Consider the following 12,587-nt stretch of genomic DNA (forward strand, 5'->3'; position numbering starts at 1 on the left):
ATGGCCGTGTTGGAGCCCTTCAATCTCAAATACTATTTCTGTGGTCTTCTTCAGATCCGGTCTCTACTGAGCAATCTCCTCCTTCACACTCAGGAGCACCCCCTTCGGCACCCTCCTCAGCTTCCGCTCTAGGACTGTGTCCAAGCAGGAGTCCATCCAGGGTCAATGGGATGTCTGAGCTCCTCTGGGTTCAGGACCAAGCTGTCCCTGTCCAGGAGGGCTTCAGATCCTATTAGGGCAACTTGGTAGGACAGAGATTTTCTGGAAAAGCCTGTATGGAACTAATTTGGGGGTGTGACTCCTTAACCCCTTCTGTGCCAGGGGCTTCTCAGACATCTGGTGAACACTATAGCCCATGCTTAGAATGATTTATGGGACTGCAGCATGAGGGCTGCCAATGATGGTGCATGTCTCTAATTCCAGCATTTCAGATGCAGAACAGATAGATCTCTGGGAGTTCAAGGCTAGCCTGGTCTATATCTAGAGTTCCAGGACAGCTAGGTCTACATAGAAAGACCCTGCTGTGTCAACAGACAAACAAAAGGATGCATTTTTGTTGTAGCTTTTGGAAAAGTGCTTGCCTAGCCTGCACAGGACATCGATGCATAAGCAATGCCTGATATCCTATGCCTGTAATCTCAGCATTTGGGAGATGAGGCTGGAAGATCACAAGTTCAAGGCTAGCCTGGGATACATGATACCCTGTCTTGAAAATGAACAAACAAAAAGTCTATCATTTTTTTTTTTTGCATTCAGACAAAATTCATGCAACGAAAACAGTTTAAAATGCAAGTCATCAAAGTATTCAAAAAGCAAGTTTGCAGCATCATGATACATACATTTCCTTATTAGCACATTAAATAATGGGGCTTGGGAGATGGTTCAGTGGGTAAAGCCCTTGATGCTGAGCCCTTGATGAGGTCCTGAGTTCAAATCCCCAGGACCCATATAAGACTGAATTCCGTGGCAAGCATCTGTAGTTCAAGTGTTCCTATAACAAGATAGGAGGAGACAGGAGAATCGCCAGAACCTCCAGGGCCAGCTTGCCTGGCATACAGAGTATCTAACAAGCGGTCCTGCCTCAAGTAAGGTGGTGGAAGGTGAGGACTGAGGTTATGGCATGTGTGTGCTTGCAAGCACACACAGACACACAGACACACAGACACACAGACACACACACACACAAGCAAGCACTTAAAAAAAAAAAGACTAAGGGCTGAGAGTACGGCTTAAGTAGTAGAGGACTTGCTTAGCAATTGAGATGTCCTGAGTTCCATTCCAAACACTAACACCAAGCAAACAGATATAGCAGTAAGCCCTATATGACTTTCCGAATGTTGATAGCTTAGGTCTCAGGAGAGTTACAGCAACTATCGTGATATGGGAATATCTAGGGGTGACAGAATCGCAAAGACTTCATTCAGAATCAAAGGACATATTGATGAGCATTCAAAGACCAGCGGCCATAAGGGTGGAAAGTGGGTCCACCCCCGTGTCTCAGCCCTCTCAAAATTCTATTCTCAGTCCAGACAGGAGCCCAAGAGCCACAGCTTCAAGGCAAAGGATTCTTGGTTCTTTAGGGTGGATAATGACAGCATCCAAGACTACGTGATCTAAAAGTTAAGAGAGTGACCAGGTAGGCTTGGGTTCCGGGGAGAAAGATCACCAGAAGGGAATGCCAGAGCGCAGAGCTAAGTCCATTTGGCAGGGAGCGAGGGCAACAAGACCAAACCTGAAACACAGCAGTAACCTCACAACACAACACCACCCCAGATCACCACCCAGAGCACCACACTCTTTCTCTTCTGTCACAAAGAACACCAAGGCTTTGTCCTGTGAGACAGGGTACCTGCCCACAGGCTTACACACAAGCAGACAAGGCGGATACATAAGCTAGTAACAAGACAATGGCGGTGAGGGGGGAAAAAAGATGTGGCTGGAAGAATCTAAAACATACCACATATCTGGTTAAGAGCTGACGGTGTAAGCCACAGGCATTCAAGGTGGGGTCCTTCCCTTAGCAAGTTTGTGGTGAGGACCAAAGGCCAGCAGCTTGGAAGGCTGGGTAGAGTATGCTTTGAGGTGGTGGTACTACTCAGGTCTCAGCGACCTTCTCTGTAAAATGAGGATAACACTTAAATAGGTGCCTACTGTGTGCTAATGCTTGCAGTGGGTGCAGGAGACACTTGGAGATTGCAGGGGATACTGGTTTTTAGGGTGGTAAGTGTGAAGGATAGATGGCTGAAAGGATGGAGGATGGATGGGTCCAAATAGGTGTCCTCCAAATAGGTGGTACTCCATATTGCAGCAAGGCATACGGGAGAAATGATGGGTAGACAGACCCTCAGCTCTGGGCTCAGCTACAGCGGACTGTGACAATGTGGTGATAGGTGACAGGGGTGGTTAGTCAGGGTTGTGAGGACAAGCATGTTGGGAGGCTCATTGATTTCTCTTCCCCAGCTTATCTCATATCCCCGCTTCTGGGTTTGCCATAGACTAGCGGGCTCAAAGGCTACGAGAAGCCCTGGTCCTGCCTGGTAGGGGACAGGAAGGCGACCAAGCCCTCCGGAGGCTGGAGTAGGGGAGCTGGTTTTCATGCATCTTCGCACACTATGGTTGCCAGACCTTTGCAGGCCACAGTCACCCGCATGCCTGAGAATCTGGGGCAGGGAAATTTGGGGCACGGAGGAAGGGCAAGCAGGTAGTCAAGCCCGCCTGGCAGACTTGGTAGTGGAGGGCTTCCCAGGCTGTCCACCTTTTCAAGAGGCTGCAGTGCTCGGCTCTGCCGCGTTCCCGGGTGCAGTTTCGCATTCAGACTGCGTTAGATTATCTGAACCCCGCTAGGCCTGCAGCGCCGCACGCAGGCGAGGGTTTTCTGGGCCGTTGCTGGGCGGAGCTTGAGCTGTAGCCGAAAGGCTCCTCGCAGACGAGTGGCGCAGCTTGTGGGTGGGCGGAGCCCAAGGGCCTATGGGCGTGGCCGGGGCTGGAGACCTAGGAGCCGAGTCTCAGCGGGTGAAATAGCTGCAATGGGTGGAGAGGCGTGGCCTATGTCCGCAGAGGGCGGTCCAGGCAAGGGGGCTAGGCCTTCGCCTATAGAGGGCGGGTCGGGAAGGGGCGTGGCCTAGGCCCGCAGAGAGCGGCTAGGCAGGGGGTGTGGTCTGTGTCTGCAGAGGGCGGGCCCTGGAGGCGTGGTCTGTGCCTGCAGAGGGCGGGGCTCGCCGCAGAGGGGGCAGCGCCGGCTGAGAGTCCTCTGCGAGCCGCTGCTGCGGCCGGTCCACAGCAGCTCTGACAGTCGCAGCGCAGGCACCGGACCCCTCACCAGCCCCACGCAGCCACCGCGACTTCCAGCTCGACCCACCATCTCTCCCGACGCTGCGAAGCCGCATCTGGCACCTAACACCACCCCGGCCGCTCTGGAGCCCGCGCCCGCCCTGGCCCGGCCGCGCCGGGAGCCCGGCCCCGAGCTGGAGCCGCATCTGGAGCCACGGGCCCGGGGCCCTGAGCCACGCAGCCGGCGCATGGTCAACTCGCTGCTGTTCGGAGAGATGGCCTTGGCCTTCGGCTGCCCGCCGGGGGGCGGCGGCTGCGCAGGCGGCGGCGGTGGTGGCGGGGCCGGGCCGGGGCCCTCGCCAGTAACGGCGGCGCTGCGGGACGATCTGGGCTCCAACATCCATCTCCTCAAAGGGCTCAACGTGCGTTTCCGCTGCTTCTTGGCCAAGGTGCACGAGCTGGAGCGGCGCAACCGGCTCCTGGAGAAACAGCTGGAGCAGCAGCAGAGCGAACGCGATCGGCGGCTGCGCTACAAGACCTTCTCCCGCGAGCAGGCCGTGCAGACCGGGCCCGAGCTGCTGCGGCCGTCGGCTGCGGGAAGCGGGCAGGCCCTCGGCGCTGCCACCGGCGTCAACGCCAACGCGGTGGCCCTGGGCGGCCTGCCCCCCGGCGGCGGCTCGCACCCGCAGCACTACGGTCGCCTGCCCGGGACCATCTGGAGCTACACGCAGGTGCGCCGCACGGGAGGCGGCGGCGTGGAGACTGTGCAGGGCCCCGGCGTGTCGTGGGTACACCCGGACGGCGTAGGCGTGCAGATCGACACCATCACGCCAGAGATCCGCGCTCTCTACAACGTGCTGGCCAAGGTGAAGCGCGAGCGTGACGAGTACAAACGGAGGTGAGTGGATGCGCCCCTCCTCCGCCGCTCTCAGGACCGGCATTAGGGCCTGGCATATGGGCTGCGAACTGCGGGAGGACTAGGTCATCTAAATCCACGAGCGAGCGCAGGGAGCGCGGGATACCTGGGCGCCGACCCCTGGGGCCAGGCACATTGTTTCCCAGGGACGTAATAACCAGCGGACTTGTGGTGATCTCATTCTGTCCACATGACAGTGCGGTGTGAGGCAGCCTTGTCCCCATACTGCAGATGAGGAAACTGAGATGAAGAGGTACCAAGTGTCTTGCTCAAGGCAGCTTGGCTAATCCGCGGTGAAAGTCAAGACTTGATCCTTTGATGGGAGTCATGGCTGGTGTGTCTCCTAGCCTAGGTATTCCCCGAGATGTTGGTAGATTCCCTTTCCCATAGCAGGTGAAGAGAAAACAATCTCAACTAGCTCATTATCATTTTTTTTGTCCTTGAACTTAATGAGCTCACGTGTGAAGATGGATGGATCTGTCCCTAGGGGCCCGGGGTCGCCTATCTTGTTCCGGGTCTTTAAGGCCAAGATCTCTGGCTTGCAGAATCAAAACCAGACACTGGCCTTTCAGAAATTCATCTTCTTCTTCATACTCTCCCAAGTCTCATGGTTTATTGGATAGGTCCCATGAATTCAGCCTAAGGAATCACTCCCCAGGGAAGAGATACTCACGGGTTAGAATATTGGGTGGACCCAGATCATGGGGTCCCGCTGGAGGTCAGGAGCCGACTGCCTGCAAGATGGCCAGTGTATTCCTTGCAGTTCAGATTTCCTGGCTGCAATACTGACATGCTTTCTGCCCGCAGCCTGCTTGACAGTAGCTGTCTACTCAGCTTCCTGACACGAGGAGGGGAAGGGTCTGTGCGTAGGTCTCAGGTCTGTGTGGGGGAGGGGCCCTCTAGGCTCAGGCTCCAATCTCAGCTGAGTGTAATTCTGGTTTTGTTGTCTTTACTTATGAGGGAGTGGGGCCATTCCTTTCAATCCTAAACTCTCCCTGGAAGCTGGGCCTGGGCCTTCGCTCTTACCCTCTACTGAGGACTACTGCCCCGGGAAGAAGTCAGGTGCTAGCTCCCATCACCGGCAGGGGAGATTGTTAGCCATTTGGAAACCTTTTTGCTCCTCAGGGAAATCTGGACTGTAAGAAGGAGCAGCCAGTGCTCCAGGGAGAGAGGGATGAAGCCCATGTTGGACGTCATCAAGTGGATGTTCTTACCTGTGAAAGCAGAGAATAGCGATGCCTGGAGCCCCCCAGCGCTCGTGCAGGGCCTGGATTGCTGGGGGAATGATTTTATTTTATTTTTTTCCCCTGGCTTTGGGAATGTCCCGTGCCACTCCTAGGGAGGCCACCCTCTGCCCTTGGTGGTCATCCCCGTCAGGGCGGACTAGGGAAAGAGACACTTGCTTTGGATGGTGAAACTCAAGGAGGAGGAGGGTTGGGCTGGCCCTCCTATCTGCCACCTTGACTGTGTAGTCATGACCCAGGCTTGCGCCGCGTCTGTTTAATTGTGTGTGTGCTTTTTGGCCCTGGCTACTAAGGTGATAGAAAGTCTGAGCCCGGGCTTTGAGAGGGAAGGATTGTCATTGAGCAATGAGCCGTTCAGGTTGCACCCAGGGTGTGGGTTGTGATGTCAGCTTCTGGCACTGTCCTGGAATGAGCCGGCCCTGCTGAGACAGGTGGGGTGCGGGCATCTCTCTTTCCCGCCTTTCTGGGAGGTTCCTGGACACCTTCCTTCCTTCTCTGAAGTTGCTTCAAAGTTTTAGATTTTTCCAAAGCCAGCATTCTGCCTTGCTTGGGCCTCGGTTTCCCCACCTGTAAAGCAAGGTGGTTTGGACAGCAGCTGTGTTCCTTGAAGTCCCAGGCTTTCTTGATGATACTTTAGAAAAAGCTCCTTGGGTAATTAATACAAAATACAACGAGGGCCTGCGAGGTGGCTCAGCAGGTAAAGGTGCTTGCCGCCAAGCCTGAGGACCACAGTTCTATTCCCGGGACCCACACGGTAGATGGGGAGAGTCTGCTCCTACAACTTGTTCTCTGACCTCCACACATTTGTTGTGGCATGAATGCACCCGCAACACACATGCACACACACACATAAATGTAATAAAAAACCCAATACATCAAAATGCTAGTCCAGTTGTGAAAGTGTTCTTGCTTTTATACATTGATGTCGATGTACCTGATCCCACCAGCATGCTAACTTTGAAATAGTTGGCTTCTGGTTAAAGCCTCCTTCTCTGGAGACTATCACGTGCTGACCGAGCAGGCTGCTTATTCAGTTGCCGGCCCACCCGAGTGTGACAAGACACTTGATTTTCTGCTCATGGCCTCATCAGTTGCATTCACTGAACCTAGAACAAGTTAATTTGTGTATTCGAGTCCACAATATAAATACATACAGAAGAGCATTCTGTTCTTACTGGCCGCTGTATGGAGTTCCCCCTACAAGTTTTGTTCCTGGAAGAAAACTTAAAAAAAAAAAAAGGTTAAAAGGAAAATCTCTGGGCTACGCGATGTGAGAGGGGCTGCGGAGGCTTGTCAGTAGGTGACACCCCATGTTAGAGCACTTACTTATCTAGCATGCAGATGGGATATTGGATTGCAATAAGTAACTATATCTGAGCTGCTAGCCTACCTCCGGTTCTTTGACTACGAAGAGGTCACAGTTCAAGAGATGAGACCAAGGTGTTTAGCTGCCAGGTCCCTAGAGTACCAAAGGTATAGTGGCTTCCTGGAGTGTCTAGTGTGGAACCCTGCGCTGAGCACTGGAGAGGTCCTGGCTGGAGAGGGAAGGGCTCCAGGGCTGCATCCATCCAGAGGACCCCAGAGGCTCCTGCTTGCTTCACTAAGTGGTAAGCTGAATGTATAGCTAGGTCTAGAGGCTGCAGGTGTCTGTGGTTCCGTCTGAGGACTTGTTCCTAGCCACGTTGCACCTGTAGTTTTCTGGTTTCACTGAGGTAGAATCGGTCCATTTTAAAGCCACCAAGTTTTAAGTAAGCAGTGATTTTTAGAAAATGTAGAGCAATGTACCTATCTCTAGGGTCTGCTTTTAGAACACTCCCATCCCCCCCCCCACACACACACCCCCAAACTCCTTCCTGTCTGTTTGCAAACAGCTCCCCTCTGGAGCAGTCCCTGCCGGTGTCTCTGCCCATCTGATTTTTCTGAATAACTCAAAAGCTGGATCCCATGATCCGAGGTCTTCCGTACCTGACTTCTTTTACACAGGCCGTGTTTTAGTGATGTGTTGTGCTTGTGTGTATTTGTAGAGCATCCATCCTGATTGCTAAGTCACACACACAGATGGGTATGGGTTTGTCTGTTTCTTCACCTTACATAGTCTTGGTTCCAAGTTTTAAGTGCGCACACCACCCAGAGCAGAGCTTCTGGCCCCAGCGTGCCCCCGCCCTGACTCTGCTCACCGCTTCTTTGGTTTCTCTTTGGCCCAACCTGCTCTTTACCGCGTGGGAAGTGTGGTCACCGAGGCTGTATGGAGGGCAAAGTTGTGAAGCGTTGATCTGGAAACCAAAACAAACACTGCTGACTGTCACCACCCAGTCCACCAAGATCTCTTGTTCTGAGTTTGCAAGTCGGGGGCTTTCCCCCGGGAGAATCCTGACAAAATATCTGAACTTGAAATACATGCCTTTTCTGAATTAGTCTCCGAGGGACCTGGACTCCCTTGGGGGATCCCCAGGGTTTGTGTCATGGCTGATCTTTTTGCCTTTTCAGATGACTTTGTGTTTATTGTGTTTTCTATAGGTTCTGGGCATCTCCACTTTGGATGGCCAGAATCTATACCATGACGTGTTCCCATGATAGCCTCCTCGTTCATTTATTGGAGAAGGAGGGTGGGTCACTTTATGGTTGTCAAGCAAAAGTTTTATGTTGTGAGGAAGTTGTTGCCACCATTCCAGGAAGTGACAATTGCTGGCACAGGCAGCCCAGCTACCTGCCATTAACTTTCTAGTGTCTCAGGGTTCAAAGCCCCATCCCTGTAGGCCCTGTGATTACAGGCTGGCCAGCTTTCTACTCTTGATGCAGATAGACAGGCAGAATTTATGTGCTCCTGGCTGGCTTAGTCCTTGGTATTTGGGGCAATGGAGGGCTGCCAGAACATCTGAGGGACCCTTGTAGTCTTTTATCTTGGTGGGCCCTTCAGATCCCCTGAACCCATAGTAAGGTGCTTCATGGGTGAGTCTGGGGACAGTTGGAAGCTGAGCCCCAGATAGATATTTGATCCAGGCCAACCACAGACTCTTTCTTCCATGATTCTAAAGGATAGTCTGTATAGAAACAGGTTTGCTATTGATAAAAGAAATCACCAATTCATCTGTGAACGTTCATGTCAGAGGTGAAACTGAGGCCTGGTGGGGGGGCTTAGGGGGGGCTGCCATCCACAGCCGGCTTTGGGAAGCCCTACTAACTGCCACTGTTCTCATCCTAACTCATCCTAACATCTGCCTCCAGCGGGGCCTTCTCAAAGGCCTTCTCCTGCTGCTGTGCTCAGAGTCTTTTAAAAAAGCTCGTTTTTTGGACAGGAGGGACTTCTGTCACAGCTATTTCTGACTGTGAGACGGAAGGGGCTGGGCTCCTAGCTAAAATGGAGGGCTCCAAAAGGGGATGTTAAGTGGGCAGCTGGAGTGTCCCTGACTTTCCCAGCATGTCCCAGGGAGGCCCTCCAGCAAGTGGGTACTGGCCGCTTAGTGTTCTGAGCTCCAAAGACTGTCTCAGAAGATTGTCCCCAGGCCTCTGGCACTTTTTACATTTCTGGAGCTCCCAATAATAGGGTCCTTTAATAATAGGGGTTTTCATTTCTCAGTGAGGCACCCTAAGATGATGTGAAAGTGTTGGAATCCCGACTCTGCCGTTCTGTCTGACCATGGGCAAATCTCTTGGCCTCTCTGGGCCTGCCCCTCTGTGCAGAGGATGCTGGGGGAAAATAGTTTAATTCTTCAGTGAAGGCCCCCACAGCCTGGGAAGGTCTGAGGATGCTCTTTATTGTAGCCCACAGCGTCTGTTCCCTTAATTTATAGGGTCCTCTGGGCACAGCCCTGGGCTGCCCAACAAATCCATTTCAGGACACATTGCCTCTGTCTGTGTCCCATGGAAGGCGCCAGAGCCGGTGCTGGGGGTGGAGGGAAGCCTGGCCTCCTCTTTGTCCTGCCGAAGGGCAGTTCGGCCATTCTGGGAGTGATTTGTGCCTCCGGAACTCTCGATCCCCACACCAGCCCTTTGTCTTAAAGGAATCCACACCCATATCCCCTCCTTCTAGGACCTCAGTTCACTGAAGAACCGGGTTACTAAGTCTCTTGGCCAGCTAGGCATCTCCCTGGGGGATAGATTTGGGAAGGCCTCTCAGAGCCAGAGGGAGGGGAGGGAGGGAGGGAGGTCCCAGAAAAGAAGGGAAACCAGGGGACAGCTGACTCTGAAGATTCCTCCCTTCCTGGAGGAATGCAGGCGAGGCTTTCTGCCGCCGCTGCCGCTGGGGCCCCACCGGATGCATGCCTACTCACCCCCACCCCCACCCCCAGCCGCTGTGCACAGCCACATGTACCCGTGCACAAAACTCGAACATGCTTGCAAGCACTTGGTCTCTGGCTTGAATCTCCACACGTGTCCTGTCAGGTCGCTGTTGAAGGACACTGAAGGGGAGAGCAGACTCTAGCAGACTCTCTTGCATGCATCCTTTGCTGCAGCTGGATTCCGTGGCTTCCGGCAGAACTGATCGGAGCCCCGCTGGGTATCAGATCCTGGAGGGCTGGGACTTTGCGGGCCCCTCTTTGTTGGCAATGGGGACATGATGCCAGACGGGCATTTTGTGTAGTTTTGTGTCACAGATGGATGGAGTCTTGAGACAGGACTTCCTACCCTTGGTTCCCCTGCGCTCAGTAGTAAATGTGTGAGCCCGCTGAGACTGCACTTCCTCCCACCCTGTTGCCCCCACACTCTTAACCCTAACAGGCTGGGATGCATCTGCTCTCCAGTGCTTGGCAGCTCTGCTGCTCCCAGCTTCCTTCAATGTTCACAGTGCTCAGTCAGACCGATCAGAGTCCACACTGAATAAATATTTGTGCAGTCTGGGAGGACTGCAAGTCTGGCTGCTGGCTGCTGGCTGCTACTAGGCGCCCAGGAGACAGAGAGGTCAGGTGGCACAGGCTGGGCATCTTAGGGGTCTGGCTTACTGGAGGAAGGGTCAACATCTGGAGTTAGAAGGCACAGCTTCAGTCCGGATATAGCAATTCTGTGAGCTGGCATGATGCCCAGGCCTAGCACAATAGTGAAAAGCTGTGGGAGTCTGGGCAAGGTGGTGAGCCTCTCCCAGTCTCAGTTTCCCCATCAATAGAATGGGAAGGCTGCTCATTGTGGTGCCATGTGTCTACATGTCTGTCATCCCGGTGCTAGGGAGGCTGAAGCAGGAGGATCTCCATGTGTCTGAGGACAGCATGGGCTGTACAGTGGGTTCCAAACAGCCAGGGATACGACGTAAGCTTGTTTCAAAAAGCCAGAATGGATCAGTTGGATCAACTGGGGAAAGCTAAGCTCTGTATCAGGAAGTGGCAGGAGCCAGTGGGCTCACATGGCTACAGAAAGGGTTTACACCTGAGGTAAAGAGCTATGTGGGGAGAGTTTGCAGGGTGGTGTGGGGGCTGGACTGGCTCTGTGTAGGCTGAGCACTAAGTGCCTGCTTGGGAACTAGGCAATAGTTTAGGGGTTGGACATACTTCTGGGTACACCATCCTCTGAGGTTTAGGGAAAGTCTGAGACCAGGTGGGAGCCTCGGCTGGTGAGCATTTGGTTAGCCACGTCAGGGGAGCACCTTCCTGTCCATGTCAGGGGAGCACCTTCCTGTCCTTGTCAGGGGCTGATGGGATGCCTTCCTAGGCAGGGTGTGGTTTCTTATACAGTCACTGGTACAAGAGGAACTGTCACCCAGCATAAAGCTAGCAAAAGCACCTGGCTGAGCCCCCTCCCCTCCATCGTGGGCTGCTTGAGCCTGTGGAGTCCAGTCCTTGCACAGATCTGCCTAAGGGTGCTAGGCCTTCCCAGGTTGGCCCCCTGGGAGGTGGGGACGGGCTTGCCCATGCCCATGACTTTCTGTGTTCCTTGTGACTTTCCTGGAGAGGTCTGGATTTGACAAGATTCATTGTCTCTCTTACACCTCAGTCTGTCTGTCTGTCAACACTTGGGAGGCTGAGACAAGAGGATTGTGGAAAGTTTAAGGCCAGTTTGGGCTACAAGGCAAATTGAATAAAAAGGCTCATGGCCAGCCTGGGATTCACGATGAAACTCTGTCTCAAAAGGAAGAGGGGCTGGCAAGATGGCTTAGTGAGGCATAAAAGCTTCCTCCTGGTCTCCAGTAGCTTCAGTAGGCCTTCCGACCCTGGGCCTTGTGGCTCTCCCCTGCTGTGAACTCACTTGCTGCCACCTGGAGGCTGATAAAGACTGCCTGAGGTGAGGAGGCAGGAGCTGGGTCTTCCCCAGTGCCTGCCTGTTGCAGTTTTGTCCTGGCGGGTGGCAGAATAGAAGACTGGCCTGGGAAGGCGTCCTGCTGTCATTTTGCAGCAATGGCTTCTTAGGTGGCAAGTCAGTCACTGGCAGCACCAGGCAGCTGAGACTTTGAGCTGTCCTACAGTCCTTCCCCCAAGAGGACCCTCATTTGGGGGAGGTGAGCAGGGCTGTCTCTGGGTTGCCGGTGAGATGCTTGCTGAGTGCTCTCGCCACAGGGGCCCACAGATGGGTGTACCTGCTCACAGCTCCCTGGACAGTCTCAGCCCCAGGCAGCAGTTTAGTGGGAAGGCACAGGGGCTCTTCGGTGCGCATTGAAGGCAGGTGGACTGTGTATCCCAGGCTCTCTGTAAATACTCCTAGGCAACTAGGGGACCTAATAATGGCTTGAAAGCATCTTATGTGTTCACAACAAGCAGGAAGGAGCCGGGACATTTGAGGGCAACATGAGGCCTGGGGNCCCCCCCCCCCCAATTTTTGCTTCTGGTCACATTATAAACTTTGCTGTGGCATAAGAAATGGTCACGGGGGCTGGTGAGATGGCTCAGTGGTTAAGAGCTCCGACTGCTCTTCCGAAGGTCCGGAGTTCAAATCCCAGCAACCACATGGTGGCTCACAACCATCCATAACGAAATCTGATGCCCTCTTCTGGAGTATCTGAGGACAGTTACAGTGTACTTACATATAATAAATAAATAAATCTTTAAAAAAAAAAAAAAAAAGAAATGGTCACGGGACTTCTCTTGTCTCTTGCTGGGGACCATGGCAGCCTCTGCTCCTAGAGCTTATGTCTGGGGCTGACAGATGTGTCATATGACACTGCCATGTGCCAAGTGCCTGTCAAACAATGCCCATGCCTAGGAACCTGGTAAGCTTTTCTTTAGTTCATTTCA

At 53.5% G+C, this 12,587-nt stretch overlaps 1 protein-coding gene across 1 annotated transcript in view; it reads left to right on the forward strand.

Moving 5' to 3' along the window:
• Positions 1 to 3,238: 3,238 nt before the first annotated feature.
• Iffo2 (intermediate filament family orphan 2) overlaps positions 3,239 to 12,587 on the forward strand; it is a 46,678-nt gene continuing 37,329 nt past the window's right edge. Inside the window, exon 1 of the mRNA XM_021161151.1 lies at positions 3,239 to 4,168. Coding sequence (XP_021016810.1) covers positions 3,519 to 4,168 — 650 coding nt within the window. The 5' untranslated portion in view covers positions 3,239 to 3,518. The remainder of the gene's footprint in view (positions 4,169 to 12,587) is intronic.

This window comes from Mus caroli, chromosome 4 (assembly GCF_900094665.2).
Source record: "Mus caroli chromosome 4, CAROLI_EIJ_v1.1, whole genome shotgun sequence".
NCBI classification, from domain to species: domain Eukaryota; kingdom Metazoa; phylum Chordata; class Mammalia; order Rodentia; family Muridae; genus Mus; species Mus caroli.